General features: G+C 35.4%; 1 protein-coding gene across 7 annotated transcripts in view; it reads left to right on the top strand.

Moving 5' to 3' along the window:
• The window catches only part of LOC150096501 (centromere protein X-like), a 199,876-nt gene that overhangs the window by 80,112 nt on the left and 99,662 nt on the right, over positions 1–20,102 (top strand). For all 7 annotated transcript variants that reach the window (XR_016549801.1, XR_016549802.1, XM_090408163.1 and 4 more), the window contains exon 4: positions 9,533–9,564. Coding sequence is in view for 5 of the 7 variants with exons in the window: in XM_090408163.1 (XP_090264289.1) it covers positions 9,533–9,564 (32 nt within the window). In the remaining 2 variants the exon portion in view is untranslated. The remainder of the gene's footprint in view (positions 1–9,532; positions 9,565–20,102) is intronic.

The raw sequence follows: 20,102 nt of genomic DNA, 5'->3' as shown, positions 1-20,102 counted from the left end.
ATCACGATAGGTAATCACGTGACCAACTCATTTACTGCTTCTCGGCAGTAACTGAGCTGGTCACAGGACCCAATGATCATTGGACCATTGATTGTTTATAATGAAGTTATAAACCCGCACCAGACAGTAACTTTGGGTGAATGCAAAGGAATTTGTTGGATTGCATGCAGGTTTTGTATAGCCCATAATTGGCAATTGTGGGTATTCACAATTCTGCTCAGGTGAAAGTGAACCTCATCTCCTAACAAAATCATCCATGGCCACATGTCCAACTCCACTCAAGGAAGGAATGTTAAAGCAAATGTCAGTCATCTTTCAAACTCCTGTGGGTGCAACCCCTGTGTCAGGGTTATATAGAATTTTCCTGACAGTTGTATAAGGCACATCCATGTGTCTTGATACAGCACATGCACTGCAGGAACAAGCACTGTTGTTCTTGGCCTACTCCACAGTGGCAATAGCAACTTCATTCACTTGTTGTGAACTGATTAGCTTGCCACCTCTGCCATGTCTAACTCCCAACAATTCCATTTCTTCAAAATGACTAATCATTCATCGCACAGCTATGGAGATAGTGGACCTCATCGACATTTGTTCAGGAGACAAAATTTGCAGAGTGCAGCAACAGCATTTCAATTGTATAGATAGTACAGCTTCATGAGCTGAGCATGTTGAGACAAGGTTAGTGCCGTTACAGTGGATAGTATTAACAACCAGAATGAAGGGAAAAATCTTGTGTCCATATTTTTAAACTCTGCTGGCACCTACTAGGTTGCATGATATTCAATTCCATGCATTTGGTGTTTGCAGTGTCCCTGGTGGTGAATTTTGGAACTCTCCCCTCTCTCTCAGATATTGCTTCTGCATGAATATCTTTGTTAAGTTTTGCAGCATTTGGATCACTGGATGGTGCTCTATGAGGCCTTAAACAGGGATACTTTTATTTTGATCATCTTGTGTGTATGTTGGGGTGGGGGATATCTTTTACTTGACTAGCTTAAATCAATATTTGTAGGCATTGAATTTGTATTTTATGAAGCTTGTCTGGGAAATTTCCAAACTTTTGAATTATTGTTCCAACACTACTAGCTGCATGCTTTGTATGCTGCAATCTAGTGGCAACATTGTGTAATAGTCTAGTAGCAAAAACTGCAACATGATATTATTGTACAATATCTGTTTGTATCAACATGTATTCAGCATGTCTGGCAATTTTTTGTTGTTTTTTTAAAATGGGCGATTTTCATGATCAACGAATTTGTATGAAGCTTTGCGTCAAATTGGGAAAATCCTTCATGGAGGCATATGAAATGTTAAAAATAGCATTTAGGAATGAGGCTTTAGAGGAGATTCAAATGTACAAGTGATGGAAATGTTTAAAAGATGGCCTAACTTCAGTTGATGATGATCTTTGTTCAGGATCATCAACATCGAAATTGACAAAAATGTTGCAAAAGTTCCTGAAGTCAACCATTCTAACTGTCTTTTTAACTGTCTGTGAGGTAGCTGAAGAAGTAAACATTTCAAAAACTGTCTGTTCATGAGATTCATCACATTGCAGCCAAATTTGTGCCTTATCTTTTGAATGATGATCAAAAGCAAATTCAAGTTGATGCGAGTCAACAAAAAAAAATGATGGATGTAAAAAAGAGATAAGAAGAAGAAGAATAGCACTAGCTAAGAAAGTGATGACTGATTTAACTAAGATCTGGAAAGACAGGCACATCCCCAAAAAAGACCAAAAATTAAGCTTGTAGAAACCTTAGTTTTGTCGATCTTTCTCTATGCTTCCTGAGTCTTGGACAGTGACAAAAGATGACAGAAGAAGAAGTGAGGCATTTGAGCTCTGGTACTGGAAAGATTGTTAAAAGTGTTTTGAATAGAAAAACGAATAAACAAAAGTATACTAGAAGAACTGAATATCCACACAAGACTGATTAACATAATTGACAAGAGAATAGTGCAATATTTTGGACACATATGTAGAAGGAAAGACAACTGCTTGGAAAAAATAATCATCCAGGGTAAACGTGTGGGAAAAGAAACAGAGGAAAATCTCCCAACAGGTGGATTGACCAAATATTAAGAATCACTGGACTTAAACTAGAACAAGCAATAAGAGAGAAGCACAGGGGAGAAAGAAATGGCAAAGCATCATCAGGAAGGTCACGAGCCCTCAGACATGAGGGGATCCGAGAGAGAGCAAGTCGAGCTTATGAGAATGATGTCAAAGTGATGAGAGTTTTTTTTTGATTCTGAAAAAAAAAAAAAAGGCTTGATGCTTGGAAGGAAAACTGATGGATTCTCGTTGTGATAATGCACCTGCACATATATCATTGCTAATCTGTCAATTTTGGTGAAACACGAAGCAGTGGTCATTCAACAGCTTGCTTACTTGCCTGACCTTGCACCAGAAGACTTTTTTTTATTCTCCAAATTGAAATTGATGTCAAAAGGCTGACATTTTGAGCCCATTTATTTGATAAAGAAAAAATTGCTTGCAGTTTTTTCTTTATCGAATCAGTGAAGAAAGAGAAGGAAAAAGAAAAGGAAAGGAAAAATTGCTAGCAGAACTGTGCAGTATCCCGAAAGGAGCATTCCAGAAATGTTTCAAAGAATGGAAGAAATGCTGTCAGTGGTGTATTCAAAGTGGAGGAGAGTACTTCGAAGGCAATAGGCCAAATAGCTTCTGAATTAGACAGGAAAATTTTTATTTAAAAAGTTTGACAATTTCCTAGACAAATCTCGTAAATAATGGTTGCATTTAACAGTTGAAAAGTTTAATAGCAGTAGGACAACAAATTGTTAATTTTAATTCCTGTCTGAACCCTTCTCATCCATTAATAATAATTGACAGTTGAAATTACTGCTCATTCTGACATCAAGTAAATTATTTCTATGGCTGTAGCAGATTACATGATAAGAGTATGGAATACAGCTTGATGAGGCTTAAAATTATGAATTAGCAATGCCATATACCAAGATTTAAACATTTTCATATCTTATTGCAAAATATTTGAATTTTTTGTTTTTAATTCAGTTCAGCGACAAAATTCTCATTCTGATGTCTCGTATCATAGTCAAGAAATTCTCCGAAATGATAATTTTTTTTTAAACCTGATTAGATATTCTGGAATCGTATTTCAAGAAGGAAATGATTCAAATACTTATATTCAGCTTGTGTAATTAGGTGTATTTCTTCTAGAAGTCAGAATTTCATATGAGTGAACTGTAAACTAATACCAGCAACTTGCAAGGATTGTATCAGTTACTATGGATACTCATGATAGAGGCTTAACAGAGTGAAACAGCCCTAAGAGAGGATTAAATAATATTTTAAAGTCTTTCTCAGTGCTGTTTTACTTCATTAAGCCTCTAACACTTTAGCCCCAACACACGAGCCATGGGTACTTTTTTTTTTAATTTTAAAAAAAGTGATTTTAATTAATAATGACATCTGCCAACTGGAATTAACAGCAATGTATGCTTGCATTTAAACAAATATCAAGAATTTAAACTACTACTATGTGGAAAATTTCCTTGTGCAGATTTAGTTGTAAATACCATTGATATGTTCATTGTTAAAGAATTTAAAAATGATAATCATTTTAGTGCTATCAGACAGGTTAATTTTTTTTTTTTTTAATATAAAAACTAACTAGATGTTTTATTTCAGATTTATATTTCAGTTCGAGATATCTGTTTGTAACAGTAATGTTTACTTTCCAATGTGTGTGTAGAGGCCTAAGTGCTGTGAGGACATCATGTTGGAGGCTTAATGGATTTTTTACAACACTCAAAAAGAATTAAAATAGACTTTAATACTTCCTATATTTCGTCCTAGTCACTAGGACATCTACGGGGATTACAAAAAAAATTAATGTAACATATGCACAAATAACAAACAATACTAAGCCCAACCACGTGGGTGACACTGAAGTCCTATCTAGGTAGAGCGCCCTCTAAGGGCAGTAGTAGGTGGCCTGGAATGTAAGGTGGGAACTCTGGTGATGAGTGTTTCCCAAATCTTCGGAAGCTTAATGCAACCATATTTATTGAGATTTGGTTGGTTTTTGAGAGCTGCTGCTTCTAAGAAAAGTCTCTCTTTCTTGAATTTGCTGTGGTGGAGCATGGTGGTTTTCTTCCATGATACTCTGTGGGTGGTGTCCAAAACATGGTCAGCCAAGCCTGAATGGCCATAGTTGTGTTTGAAGATGTAAGACTTGTGTTCATCTAGACGGATGGATGCTGATCTGCCTGTCTGTCCAAAGTACGCCAGCTTACAGGAACAGGGTACTTTGTAAACTCCAGGCAGAGAGAGAGAAGAGGGAGCCGATCTTTCGTTGAACGGAAAAGGGTAGCCAGTTTGCGGTGGGGCTTATATGCTGTGTGTAGATTGTATTGTTTTAGTATCTTGGCTATTTTTTCAGATGTGCCACGGATGTAAGGTATGGTGATGGCATTTTTAAAATCTTGTTGACGAGAAGGAAGGAGAATGGGGGAGGAGTTGATTATTTTTTTGATACTGTGATCGCTGTAGCCATTGGAGAGGAAAGTGCTGTGTATGTGGTTAAGCTCATTAGTGAGGGCGGTTCCACTGGAACAAAGATTGTGGGCTCTCTTGGTAAGAGTTTTAATAATGCCATATTGTTGAGAGGGGTGGTGGTGGGAGAGTTTGTGAATGTATCTGCCTGTGTGTGTGGGTCTTCTGTATACGGTGAAGGTAAGTGTATCATTAGGCAGGCGTGTGACTAAGGTGTCTAGGAAGGGTAAACAATTGTTCTTTTCCTTTTCCATAGTGAACTGGATTCTTGGATGTAGACTATTGAGATGACTGAGGAAGGAGTCTAACGTGTCTGGGCCATGAGGCCAAATAGAGAACACATCATCTACATATCTTAGCCAGATAGAAGGTTTGAGTGGGGCTGAGTCTATGGCTCGTTTTTCAAAATCTTCCATATAGAAATTGGCAGGGGGGTGAAAGGGGGGGAACCCATGGCAGTTCCCTCTATCTGCTTGTAGATTTTGTTGTTCCACGAGAAATATCCAGAGTTAATGGCAAAGGAAAAGAGATCTAAGATGTCAGAGGGAAAAACGTTTTCTAAGAGAGATAAGGTGTCAATTAAGGGAATATTGGTAAACAAAGAGGAGATATCAAAGCTTACCAATATGTCTGTCTTCTTCAAGGTTAAATTTTCAAGGTAAAAAATTGTTGTAAAAAATCCATTAAGCCTCCAACATGACTTTCCAATGTGATATGTGCCAAGAATGCTTTGCAAGGTGTGCCTGTTTTCTGAAACTGGACAAGAAACTTTGAGGATCCTTTGGCAGATTTGGAGTTATAAAAAGCAATGACTTCAAACTTATTAAAGATTCCCCCAGTTCCAGAGGCATTAATGTTACTTAGGCATCTTTTTATATGCATAAATGGGGATATGAACTAAAGTTTATAGCTTCTTGATGACTGAAGACATTCTTTGTTTCTGAATAGTTTACATTTAATTTTCCACTTAGTCTTTCCCAACTTAGTTTTTTCTTCTGTTTCTTTATTCTCTTTTGCCTCTCCTTTTCTCACCCTTTGTTGTTGATTGAAATGACAATTATCAATCAACTTCTCACAGTTTATGCAGGATTAGCACCATTTGTCGTTTGGGTTGTCACTAATTCAAAGAGATTGCAACTTCCCTGAAGCAGTTTGTCTCCTTTTGCAGTCGAGAAATTCTTGTTTTCATTTGCCTGTTTTTGTGAAGCGCTTCAAATTCTTATAGGTCCCATGCTGCAGTTATAAACTGAATTCTGTTCTAGGCATACCCTAATGTTTAGTAGGGATTATCATGGCATTCCTAGAATTTTCTGTTGACCCCACACATGAGCAGTCAAAAGCCAGTGACTGCTATAACAAAGCAGTGCCATGCAGTGGCGGCCTGTACATAAGCACTGCGACACTGCAGCACCCCTAAGGAAAAAATGAAAAAATAAAATTTTTTCATTTTTTCCTTAGGTTTGTGTTTATAAATAATAACAATGCTTACAACATTATATAAATGCAATACAACATGTTAAAAGTTACAGCTTATGTTTTGACATTGATTGAATAGTTAATAATTGGAATTGTTCATTTAATGCTTTAGATTATGAAACAGATACACTGCGATCTAAAGCAGTGTCAGAATTATCACGTTATACCACGTTCAACCAATCGCAGCCAGACTCGCCGATATTCATTTGCGCTTCTCATTGTGCATAACTAGTGAATCTGACACTGCTCTTTAGGCAGTGTATGCTTGCGTGCGTTATTCTTTATTGGTGTGTGTTCATGGTGAGGGTGAACTATTTTTTGCAAATCTTATTTTATTCTGTTAAAATAACATATAATTATTTATTTTTTTATAGATACAGGGCTGAATTATGATGAGTGTAACTGTTGAAAATATGAAAAGAATTATATTTTTTCAATTATCGTTACATGAAACAAATACACTGCGATCTAATGCAGTGGGAGAATGATAGCACCAATTGCAGCTAAACTTGCCGATATTCGTTTACGCTTGACACTGCTTGTTTGGGCAGTGTATCAATGCTTGTGTTTGTGTATCGATGTGTGTTATTTCTGTGAGATATGAAACTTTTATTATTGGTGTTTGTAAGTGGTGAGGGTGAAATATTTTTAATAAAGCAATTTTTTAACATGTAAATTTATTTATTAATAAATTGGTTGCTGATTAGGAAAAAAAAGAATTTTTAAAAAATTTTATTTTGTATATGCAGCACCCCCACTTAAAATTTTCACTGGCTGCCACTGGTGCCATGTGTAGTTATGTGATTAAGGAGAAAGTAGTAATCTGTTGACAAGTTTCTTTAATAGTATAGGTAGGCTGTTCCAAAGAATAGATGTAAATGGAGTGAAGGAAGATAATAGAACATTGGATTGATGTGCATGGAATTGGACTATATATGGATGTTGATAAGTGGCTGCTTTAGTACTTACATGATTAGAGGAAAGCTGAGGAATTGTAGTAGCCAGTTCAGCACAGTAATGACCATGAAAGTACCTATAAAAAGGGGATAATGCAGAAACAGAGAAACTTATCCCTATGGGAAAGGGATCAGAGGGAGTAGCTGAGAGAGAGAGAGAGGTCACCTATTAGCAATGCTTTTTTTTTTTTTTGAACGGTATGCAGCAGTACAGCATACTAGTACCTTTATTAACAGTGACATGTGACATACAGATGCAGTATCATTTTAATTTTCAACTTTTCCTGCTAGCAAAGAATGCATATTGTATTGGTACCTATTGTTTGACAAAAACACAGTGCTGCCTATTAGGCAGATTTGTCCTCTTCTGTATATAATCAAAAGTTCTTAGGGCAGTTTTGGGTTCACTACCAAAAATTTGTGAATAGTATTCTAAGGTTGGCTGGATTTGATATTTATAAAGTGTTAGGAGTTGAAGACGGGAGAAGTAGTATTTTAAACCAAAAATAATGTCAAGTTTTTTAGAGACTAATGATGTAGTATATTTATACCAGAATAAGTAGATGTGAAAGTTAGACCAAGTAGAGGATACTGTTCTTAAAACATTATCAAAAGTAAGAGGGAGTGGAGTAGGTTCTTGCAGGTAATAAGACAGGACTGTGTTGTATTGAAATTCAGTAAGTTGTCTTCACCCTGCTTAAGAAGGTGAGGAAATTAGCATTTAAGACATTGGTTATGGTAGATCTTGAAGCTTCAGTCATTTGAGTACTACAGGGTTTTTCACATGAAGAAGAGGAATAGAGAATACTGTTATCATCAAAACTATGAATAGAAGTTGAAATCAGAGAAAGGAGGTCAATCATGCAAAGAAAGAGCATTGGTGAAAGTACAGAACCCAAGGGTACTTCAGCATTGATCAAGAAATCTGACGGGAGGAAGCAGTCCATCAATGACATATAAAATGGCTAGAGAGGGAACTGGCCATCCAATCACAAAAGGTAGGAGGGAGAACCATAGGATAGTATCTTGTTGAGGCACTGTTATCACGACCATGTGGGTTTCCTCACATCCCTCTATGGCATGTATACAAAGGTTGCGAGGAGTTCCACTATAAAATGAGAGTGATACAATCCATATTGGCTTTCACTAGTTAACTGATGGGTTTCCAGGTAGTGAAGAAGCTAGTTGTTGATGATTTGTTCTCTCACTTCTGAGAGTACTGAGGTAAGAGCAATGTGACAGTAGTTTGATGGCTTTTACTCTCTTTTTAGGTACAGACTGGATAAAGACTTGCTTCCATGCTATTCTTCCTTGCTGATCATGCTTTGGTGAAGAGCAGCCTACTTAGGTGAGGCAAATACGTGGTAGAAACAGACGCCTGCTGCAGCACTCCCTAGCCCTTGAATACTCTAATAGTATTGGGGGAAGGAGCAAGATGAACAGGAGAGAAAGAAGAGGGACCATTTTACAGATAATATAACAGATGTACATACCTCACTAGTTTTAGTGAGGGATCAGAAGGCTTAACTGCCAATTGAGAAGGATTTAAGTTGGTTGCATTTTGTTTTTCCTATGAAATCTGTTTTGGATTTTATTTTTTGATATTTTTACGGTTACTTTCAGCTATAGTATAAGCTGATTGAGAAGTTTGGGTGTTTGACTTGAGCCATTGAGTATGTGTGGTATTTTTACCATGAACTGCAGAGGCATAGTATTAAGAGAACTAGGGTTTGCATTTGGAAAATGAAGGCCCTTGTTCCAGTAAGGATCATTTTGGTTATTAGTTTAGATCAGATGTTTGGATCAGGACAGCATAAACATTAATCTGACCATAGAAAACTGGTGTAGAAATCCCAGAAGTCATCCTGGTTGGTGCATCCTAGTTGAGCGGACTCTTGTCATGGAGGATGTCAATTTAGATTTCGTTGGACATAACAGATAGAGTTTTGATGCTTATAATGATAACCATGTTATCATTAATGTTTATACTAACATCCCAGATGTTGGGAAAATGGATTTGGAGGTTTTTTTGTTGGATGAAATTTTCATGTTATGGTTAGTGCTTTTGTATGTACAATGATGCTATGCTTAAAGAAATTTCCCTGTAGCAAACTATTCATTATATCAAATTATTCTGGACGTCATTTACTACACTAACTAATTAGTGTGGTAGATGTGATGTTCTTGCTGATAGGCTTCCTTCTTAGCTCATTAAACATTAGAGAACTTTAAATTGTTGTGATTAATCTAAGTGCTTCTTAATGAATAAAGTATATTGATAGAGTAAGTCAGATTGTATGATAACATACTATAAATAGCCCAGAGCAGAACTGAAAGAAAAAAATGCACAGTTTATACATACAAAATTACAGTAAAGAGTTGAGATTGATTACATGTTTTCTATGTGTGTATGACACGTGTAAGATTTAAGACAGTATTCCAGATATAACTAATATAGTTGCCTTGAATAATTCACATTATGTATTTGTCTTTTATAGAGTTTTGATTTGAAGAAAAGCATTTAAAATGTTTGTTATATTTACATTTTATTATTTAGAAGGATCCATTAGGGCTGCTGTTCAAGCAGATGTAAGTTCATTCTTAATTTTTTTTTTCATTTTTATTTTGGTTATTATTTATTACTGGAATAACCAATTTTTGGTTATTACAGTTTAGTCAGTGGTGGCTTGTACATAAGCACTGCAACACTGCAGTACCCCCAAGGAAAAAATGAAAACATTAAATTTGTTCGTGTTTATAAATAATAACAATGCTTAAACATTATATAAATGCAATACAACATGTTAAAGGTTACAGCTTATGTTTTGATATTGATTAAATAGTTAATAATTGGAATTGTTTGATTAACACTTTAGATTACGAAACAATGCACTGCGATGAAATGCAGTGTCAGAATTATCACGCTCAGTCAGTTGCGGCTAGACTCATCGATATTCGTTTGCACTTGTTACTGCACATAACAAGTGAATCTGACACTACTCGTTGAGCAGTGTTGCTACAGATAAATTGTATGCATGTGTGCGTTATTTCTGTGAGATACGAAACTTTTATTATGGGTGTGTGTTTGTGGTGAGGGTGAATTATTTTTGTTAATTCTTATTTTATTCTGTTAAAACAACATATAATTATTTATTTATTATAAATAAAAGGCTGAATTATGACGAGTGTCACTGTTGAAAATATGAAAAGAATTATATTTTCTCAATTATTGTTACATGAAAAAATAGAAATAAAAAATAAAGGTCGTCCTACTCCAGATATTATTATTAGTCAGGAAGGAATAAGTAAAAATAAAAAATACATAAGGTTCTTTTAACAGTGAGTGGTATTAAAAAAATTAAATGGCTTTGTGGTTGCAAAACTAGAAATGCTTTATTTTGTTTTCTTTGTTTGCTTTTTGGTGGCGATACTGTATGGACTTAAAGTGGTTTTACAAATATAAACAGAATAAAAGAAAAATGTGGAAAGTAAAGAAGTGTGTCATAGTATCTGCTCAGAATCAAAAGAAAGATTTGTATTTACCAATCATCTAATAGCTGCTAAACTGTGTTTATCAGGAAAATTTTGAGTTTTCATAAAGAGCTACCAACTTATGAAATAAAAGAAATATCTCAAGTTTATTCAATTCTTGTTCAAGAAAAATTAGAAACAGAATTACAAATTTTTTACTCTGGAAAAGAATTTCTCAATTTTAAAGGGTTACTTTCATTATTAAATGTATTAAATGAAGAAAATTTAGCAAATGTTTTTAGTGAAATAATTAAACTTTTTTATAAAAAAATTTTAGTAACACTTCCAATGACCACAGCATAACCGGAAAGATGTTTTTCTACTTTAAAAAGGGTGAAATCATATTCGAAAAATACTATGACCCAAGAGAGGTTAACAGTACTGTCTATGATTTCAATTGAAAAAAAAAAACATGATTTTGCAAATTACAAATTTTAATGAAAAAAACCATGATTTTGCAAATTAAAAATTTTAATGAAAAGGTTATTGAAAAATTTTGTTAAGGCAAAAATAGAATGCATTTTATTTTCAAATAATATTTTTAATAAAGCAAATTTTTTTTAATATGTAAATTTACTTATTAAATAAATTGGTTACTGATTAGGAAAAAATTAATTATTTTTCTTATTTTGTATATGCAGCATCCCCACTTGAAATTTTCACCAGCCACCACTGAGTTTAGTTAACCTGACTTTAGAATAATATAAATGGATCTTCTTTATTACATTTATATGCATTAATAGAGTTAGAACATAATTTGAACTGTAGTAGTTAGTGCAGGCACATTGTGCTTCATGATATCAGAATTGGCAGCAAATGCAAAAATTTAGCAGAATGCTTGTTTTTGCCAGATTAGAGGATCTTGGGTTTTAACAGTAATAAATAAATAAATTTGGTTTGAAATGTTTTGCATAGAGATTTTTTTTTCCTTTTAAGAATTGTACCAAGGGTTAACGAACTTGGTATGCATGATTGTACTTAGGGAAATACAAAATTGAATAATAAGACTGTTTATCTTTACACTTCGTCATTTCACTTGCCATATAGACCCCCCACAGATTTAGATATCTATATTGTCATATCAAAAGCTACAAGACATCTATCAATTGAAAGCAATACCAAAAGCTGTAGGGTATCCACCAATTGACAAAACAAATTCAGATATGCAATCTTCCCAAATTTTATAGCCTATGAAGGAGATCAGTGGTTCACTGTATAGTAATTTTGATATAATATGCTAAATTATAGGTATATGAAAAGAGTAAAATAAATAAATTTCAGAATGGATTTGAGAAATTTCTATATGTGTCACTGTGCTGCAAATATGCATTACACAATACTAAAAATCTGACAGTTTACATGTGATATGGAACTTAAGATATGAATAGAGTTTCCTAAAACACTAACTAATAGGAGCTGATTCTTCCAGAATGAGAGAGTTGGTTATGTAGCTTGTTATTAGACCCTACAGAAACTGTTTGGACACAAACAGTTCTATAAGTACTTCTATAATACATAAAACCACATGAAGTCCACAAGTTGCATTTTGATAATCTGATCAATGTCAGTTGACAATGGCATTGATCAGGTTGCACAGCACCTGTAAAGCAGAGAACTTGAATAATAATAGGTAATGTGGATTATGCTGCAAGTACTTTTAGTCTGGTTAGGTATGGATGATGTTGGAAAAAACATTTTATCTTCATTTGTTTTCTACTAATGAAATTAGGAAGTGACAGAGTAATGAAATGGCATTGCTTTTTTGGTATTAAATTCTAGCTGTATTGTATTGCATGGAATCACGGTTGTTAAGGTCCTGCATTTAACTTTTAGCAAGTACTTTTTGTCTGGTTAGGTATGGATGATGTTGGAAAAAGCATTTTATCTGCATTTGTTTTCCACTAATGAAATTAGGAAGTGACAGAGTGATGAAATGGCATTGCTTTTTTGGTATTAAATTCTAGCTGTATTGCATGGAATCGCGGTTGTTAAGGTCCTGCATTTAACTTTTAGCAAGTACTTTTTGTCTGGTTAGGTATGGATGATGTTGGAAAAAGCATTTTATCTGCATTTGTTTTCCACTAATGAAATTAGGAAGTGACAGAGTGATGAAATGGCATTGCTTTTTTGGTATTAAATTCTAGTTGTATTGCATGGAATCACGGTTGTTAAGGTCCTGCATTTAACTTTTAGCAAGTACTTTTTGTCTGGTTAGGTATGGATGATGTTGGAAAAAGCATTTTATCTGCATTTGTTTTCCACTAATGAAATTAGGAAGTGACAGAGTGATGAAATGGCATTGCTTTTTTGGTATTAAATTCTAGCTGTATTGCATGGAATAACAGTTGTTAAGATCCTGCATTTAGCATGTACTAGACTTGTATTTCTTAAACTTTTTGAGACTGTAGGACCATACATAAAATATTTCTTTTTTGTGGAATGTCTGTGAAAATTTTCATAAAAAAGTTAATGGAAATGAATTCAGACAATGAACCATTTACCTGCAAAATACTTTAATCAATAAAACATGTGATTCATAATATTACAAATAAAGTAACATAACTGTTCTAGAAATTAGTCAGCTATGTCAGTTTAATAAAAATTACTATTTTCTCCATTCACTAAAGTTTCTTTTCAGAAATTACATCCACTGCTAAAAGGCTGTTTTGACAAGGCCAAGACCTCTTTGTTAATGAAATTTACTAATGCTCAAATGTTTTAAAACAAATGCCACAAACTTTCTGCCCTTTCTTTCCTTAACATAGAAGAGAATAATTTAGCTAAGCACGTATAATAACCCTTAAATCAATTTTATCTCGATCAACTCTGAATTACTCAGTCATTACAGTTACTTCACTTAGGTCACACAGGTTCAATTTGTTTTTGTGAGACAGTGCATTAGCTAACAAAGATCAGGCAAGCTATTAACAAAACCAAACATGTTTATTTTAACTAAGACAATTAATGTACAAAAGTAATGGGACATATCACTTGCCTGATTCTCCACACAGTCATTAAGGCAATTTACTTAAGGTACTAAACAAGGAAACGTTTTACACTTAACTTAGTGGACACGTGGATGGATTTTTATCTAACATATCCTGCTCTCTATCCTATTAATATTAGGCAAAATTATATTATGCACGTTTTAAGCATTATGTAACACAAGCACTATTCAAGTTTACAGTGTTCTTTTAAGCACATTCAAACTCGCGTTCAACTGTCTGACCTCAACACATTATGCCATTAGTTAAACAGAATCAACATCTAACGTCTGTACACACAATCTAGGCTATTAACATAAAGCAATTTACTTACAAGTTCACAATATCGTGTACAGTTCTGGATCCGAAATGGTTAAGGGTGAATTCTGCAGGTTCCTTAATCAATCTTGTGTGATGGCTGTGATCGGGCACTATCCGACAGTTGTCGTCTTGCAAATTCCTTCCTCGTAACATAATATCATAACATAAAATATATAGTAACATAAAATACATCGCTGAAGAATGTATTTCTTCAGTGATGTCAGGAACTGGTTCAGCTGTGACAAATCAGCATGCATGTGGATCGGTACATTTGTCGAAGAATTTCACGGAAGGATATCTTGAAATATGGCCTTTTCTGCCAGCGAATTCCCCATGATCTCCAGAACTACTGCTCATGGGATCCCGACTTTTCCCCTCCCCGAAAAGCTTGCCACAGGAACAAGAAATAAGAGAGAGAGCTTTCACCCCCTCAATCTCTGCCTTTTATATTATTGGCTGTCCCTTGGCCTTCCTTCCAAAACTTCCCGGATTTACTGGAAGCGTCCTTATGTCACCCAAGCTTACGTTAGGTTTTGGTGGCAAAAACTCCTATAATTCTTTGATCTTTGAGCCTATTGTTGACCGTCAGTTTACTAGTTTAATCCTGTCTGATATTTTTAGTTACAATTGCTTGTGGTTCTTCATTCAGTTAATCTTACATTATATTACAAAATTTATTACATTACAGTAGGTTATATACACTTTTAGTTTTAAGTATTTTATGGCCTATGTAAAATCGATATAGGTGAAAAATATTTCTATATTTCACCACAAGAGATTTTACAATTATAATGAAAATGTTGAATCATTTTTTGAAGCTGCAGAAACAGTTAAGAAAATTGGTAGGTGGCTGAGGAACAGATGCTTTTAATTTTAAAGTCTAAACTGCAAGGTTTTTTGTTCCTAAGCATTTTGCTCAGAATTCCAGAAGGTTAAGATTAGCTTCAGCTATGCAATCTTTAAAAGTATTTTGATTGAGGAATTTTCCAAAAGAAAAAGACAGGAATTTGGTCCAAACCCATAAGAGGTTCACTCATGTATACAGATGTCACAAGAATCTGTTTCTCAATTTTATAATTGGTTAAGTAAATTGTTATATGATTATAAAATTGATGATTGTGATAGTGAGTTTTTGAATAAATTATTTTTCATCATTTCAGAAATAGACTGAATCCTGAATTAATAAAAGTCGGTTTATAACAAAGGATCATTGATGTTAAAAGAGCTCTTGAAGTTGCCCGAAGGGAAGAATCAGTGATTCAGAGTTTGTGTCCAAGCACAGCTAAATCTATTAATGCAGTAGATGAATCAGACTCTTCCATTCCATTTAAGAAGAATCCCTGTCTATCCAGAGTATCTTCTTATAGTAGTTCTAATGTCTTGAACTCTCAAATGCAAAAATGTGATAAGCAATTTGAGAAGCTGAAGCATGAATTGGAAAAGAGAGTACATTATAAGATGCTGTTTATTTCAAAGACACAGGGTGAAATTTTGAAGTCGTTCCACCAGATCTTTGGTTATAGTTAACTTCTTGAAAAAAGGGAAAATGTGAGTTATGTTAATGAGGAAAGAACATGACATGAAAAGCAAATGGGTGGAAGTAACACTATCAAATATTTTAGATATGGGGAACTAGGTCACATATCTAGACAACATTGTTTTGTACGGCTGCCTAAACCAGAATCTTCCTGAGGCTAATGCAGCACATATAAAGATTCTCAGTTTTTAAATGTTGTGCAAAATATGCCTAGAAGAGAAGTGAATTCTAAATCTTCAATCTCATTCTTGTTGTAAGACTTGAACAACTCTGGATCTTGCATATTCAGAACTTTTAAATTTAGTGGGTGCTAAAATTGCAGGCCTATTTTCTAAGGTACTTTTTGATACTGGAGCGCGCGCACACACACACACACACACACACACATCAGTGATTATTTGACAATTTTTCACACTTTTAAAGGATAAGTTAAAGGCTGACATTCAGTATTCAAATAATGAAATAGATACTGGAGTGCACGCACGCACGCACACACACACACACACACACACACACACACACACACACACACACACACACACACACACACATCAGTGATTATTTGACAATTTTTCACACTTTTAAAGGATAAGTTAAAGGCTGACATTCAGTATTCAGATAATGAAATACAACTGACAAGTTCTTAACCAGGAGTTACCTGCCACACAGACAAGGGGGAAATATTCTTTCCTGATTTTCCTGTTACTGTTCTGCATGAGTTGTCTCCCAAGCAATTTCTAGTAATTTGTTTCATGTTGTTTTAGGTGAAGAATTTTTGGCTCTTCATGGTTACCATTGTAATTATTCATGTGGGGTTATTTCTTTGAATGGGGTTTGATTTGGTCTCTGTTGATTCTCTGCTGAACATTCTCAGAGTTTGTTTTCTTGAATAAAGAATTCCATGAAGTTTGTTTGTTCGACTGAAAATACTAAGTGTGCTGAAACAGAAGGTCTTACTCTGTTTGAGAGGACCTTAAGCAAAAATAAATTCTGAGGATGATAAGCATGTTGCATCTAAATGCTCAAAGCATTTGAAAAAGAAATTCTTTGATAGGTTTACTGAAGACATATTTGGGTTGTCTTGTACAGATGTTGTAGAACATTCTGTGATAGTTAATTCAGAGAAGCCTGTTTTAATAAAGCACTACTAGATCAGGTACCTCAGAAAAGCTCAAAACCTTGCATTAGTTAGGATTTTACAATCACGGTATTGTCTCCATGTGGAGCAATTATATTTAACATGGCAGCTACCAGTTTTAGTACTGGTAGCTGCCATGTTACCCCCCCCCACCATTTAAAGACTGCATTATTCGTAACCTAGTTGATGATTTTGTAGCTTGCTCTGCATGCATCCCATTGTTTAAGAATGTGGCAGATACAAGAAGGGGAATGTGTATGAAATGGAGGCACTAGGAGACAAGTGTGTCTTGATCTTGGGATTTAGTGGTGGCAGCAGCAGAGATAGTACTTTGGAAACAGGGGATTTTCAGTTTGTGAATGCCAGCAATGTGTTGGAGGATAGAGAGAATGTTAAAGACCTAAATATAGATTTAGCTTTGGATAGTTTAGCAAATGGAGATGGTTTGTCTGATGACCATGATTGTGTATGTGAATGACAATTGAAAGCAGAATGCATGGAAAGAGAAATAGAACTGCTGAGAAAAGAGATGGAAAAAATGAAGCCTGAGTTGAGGAGGATGAATGAAGACTAGTGTGAGAGGAACAAGAGTAGGTGTAAGAGGAACAGCATCAGAGAGCAAGGGAGAGAGGAAAGCAAGAATGGGAGAGACAGTGAAAGAGAGCAAATTGCAGAAAGATGAGAGAGTGTGGTGTGGAAGCAAGGATTAGAGAGGGGAGGAGGGGGAGAGAGAGAGAGAGAGAGAGATTGGAAGCTGTAAGAGTCAGGGATGTTAGTGAGAGAAGGATGAATGAATCTATTCAGAGTGTCACGTATAGAGATTCAGTGATTTGGGGTGTGCAGTATGTGTTTCCTTTGTATTGTTACTTATGATATGAGATGAATTGTGTGCTCTCAGGGTGAAGAATCTCAGTGGAAATAATACTAATAACACTAATGGCTTTGAGAGTATATAGTGTGATGTTTATAGAACAAGATATTTAGTGAGATGTTGCTACAGAACAAGGAATATAGATGTAATGAGCAGGAAATGTTTAGGCAAATTAGTTTAGCAAGTGTAAAACGAATGATCATTATAGGGGACTTCAACTATAGTGATATAAACTGGGCAGAGGAAACAGCATGCAGTAATAAGGGAAATTAATTTTTGGATTTCTTGAGAGGTAACTGTCTTAGGCAACATGTGGTGGAGGAAACATGAGGATTGAGAGTTCTGGAGGATCTGATTGTGACTGTGATGACATACCCCCCCACTGTAGAGAGTGATCATGTAGTCCTGACTTGGAAGATGAATAGGCATGAAGAGTTTTCAAAACAGAAGGAAGTTATGTGGAAATATAAGCCAGGTGACTACCATAGAGTTAGAAACCAGCTTGCAGTAGTACAATGGATTTTAAAGGAAGATGGGTGGGGTTGTTAGTGCGTGGGAGATACTTAAGAAAAAAATGGTTGACAGCAATGACAGATTGTATACCTTTAGTGAAGAAGAAGAAGATAAAGCAATTTGGAGTCGAATGGATGACAAAAGGAATAAAAGGGGATTTGTAGAAGAAAGGGAAATTATGGAAGGCATATAAAGGGAGAGGTGGAGAATAGTTGCATGAGGATTATAAGGCTCAGGCTAGAAAAGTGACTAGTATTGTAAGGAGAGAAAAATTAGCAGCATATGAGAGGAGACTGGCACTGCAATTCAAGGAGTGTTTTTTGATATGTGGTGAGTAGATGGAAAAATGATAGTGGACGAATTATCGGGTGACACCAAAGTAGATGATATAGTTGAGCTGCTTAATGATCACTTTATTAGATTCTTCCATCCTGGTATAGTATGCCCACACTTTGTAGAACTTCGCTTGGCTTGGTGCTAAGAATAGTCGATTCATGTTGAAGGGGAGAAAGAAATGAAGGAACGTACGAATTGGGTGCCAACACGTGAAATCATGTGCTTTATAGATAAAATTTTCCAACTGTTATATAAACAAAATAGTTAACACTTTAAAAACTACAATGATCATAAAAGAGGAGTTAATTTTGTAACGTGTAATAATAAACAACTTATCCCAGAAAACGGATTGATTACCCTATTATCGGAATGGATTCTCCTTTTTGTGCAGAAGTGTCGAAGGGTCTCGAATCTGTGGGCGTACTATACTAGGTTTTATTCCTAGTATAATACGCCCACAGATAGTAGATAACGAGTGGTGAAGTGTTAGGAGTGAATGAAGAGGATGTATTCCGAATACTGAGTAAACTAAATGTCAGCAAGGCAGTGGGACTAGATGGAATTTCACCATGTGTTTCAAGAGAATGTGCTTGGAACCAACTGTGCTGTTAACTTGGCTGTTTAATGAAAATCCTACAATGGGGCAGGTTCCTGGAGAGTGGAAGGAGGATAAGATAGCACCATTGCATAAAAGTAGCGTTAGAATGGAGGTATTAAACTATAGGCCTGTTTGTGTTTCTTCTGTAGTTGTTAAGATTTTGGAGAAATCGGTAAGAACTCATATACAAAATTGGGCAGATGAGAATAATGTTATTTATGCAGGCTAGCATGGATTTTTTAAAGGATGCTCTTGTTTAGTAATTGGTTACCTTTTACAATAGAGTAACAAGAGCAATGGATGAAGGTAAAGCATACGATGTCATTTTTTTGGATTTTTTTCAAGGCATTTGACAGGGTGCCACATGATAAGTTGATTTTAAGTTGCATCATATGGTTTGGATATCAGTTATTGGATTGGATTGGCGATTGGCTCTCTGATAGATATCAGAGAGTTTTATATGGAGGAGCAGTATCAGGGAGTAGGAAGGTTACAAGTGGAGTTCCTCATGGTTCAGTCCTGGACCGCTGCTGTTCATCCTTTATGTCAATGATATTGTCACAGGACTACAGGGAGATGTTTAGTTATTTGCAGATGAAGTGAAGTTTGGGAGAGTTATTAGTAATAGTGCTGATGTTTTGACTTTTCAAGAGGATTTGAATAAGCTGGAAAGGTAGACATCAGGCATGGGGATGTTAGTTTAATGCAACTAAATGTAAGTTTTTAAAATTTGGGATCCACAGATAGGATGCTTCATACTCACTTGGTGTAGTTGTATTGGAAGTGGAGGAAGCAGGGATCTTGGGGGTAATTGTGGTTAGAGATTTAAAGTGCCAAGCCTTACTGACCAAAACCTTTGGTCAGCAAAGGTTTTGAAGACATCTCAGAGAATTGCAGCAGCATTGAGGAGAACATTCATGATGAGAGAGAGAGAGATAAAAGCGTGGTGTCCCATCATACAAAGCTTTGATCAGACCACATCTGGATTTCTTTGCTCAGATCTGGCACCAGGATTTGAAGGGATGAAGTAACCTTGGAGAGGGTGCAGAGATGGAGAACAAAATTATGTCAGGACTGTACATTGTTGATTATGAGGATAGACCGAGGGTATGCAGACTGCAGAGTTTGGTGGGTAGAAGGCAAAGTGGAGGGGAATATGATTAAGACATTTAAGCTGTTGAAGGGTTATTATCATATTAACACTGAGAAGATTTTTCATATGCTGGAACGAGGGAAAGGAACAAGGACAAGAGTGCCATCCATCCCTGGAAATTGCAAAAGGAGGTGGTGAGTAAAAG

This window comes from Typopeltis vanoorti, chromosome 18 (genome assembly GCF_054136105.1).
Source record: "Typopeltis vanoorti isolate ZY-2024b chromosome 18, IOZ_Tvanoo_1.0, whole genome shotgun sequence".
In the NCBI taxonomy this organism is placed as follows: Eukaryota; Metazoa; Arthropoda; class Arachnida; order Uropygi; family Thelyphonidae; genus Typopeltis; species Typopeltis vanoorti.
This window is presented reverse-complemented; position numbering and strand designations above follow the sequence as displayed.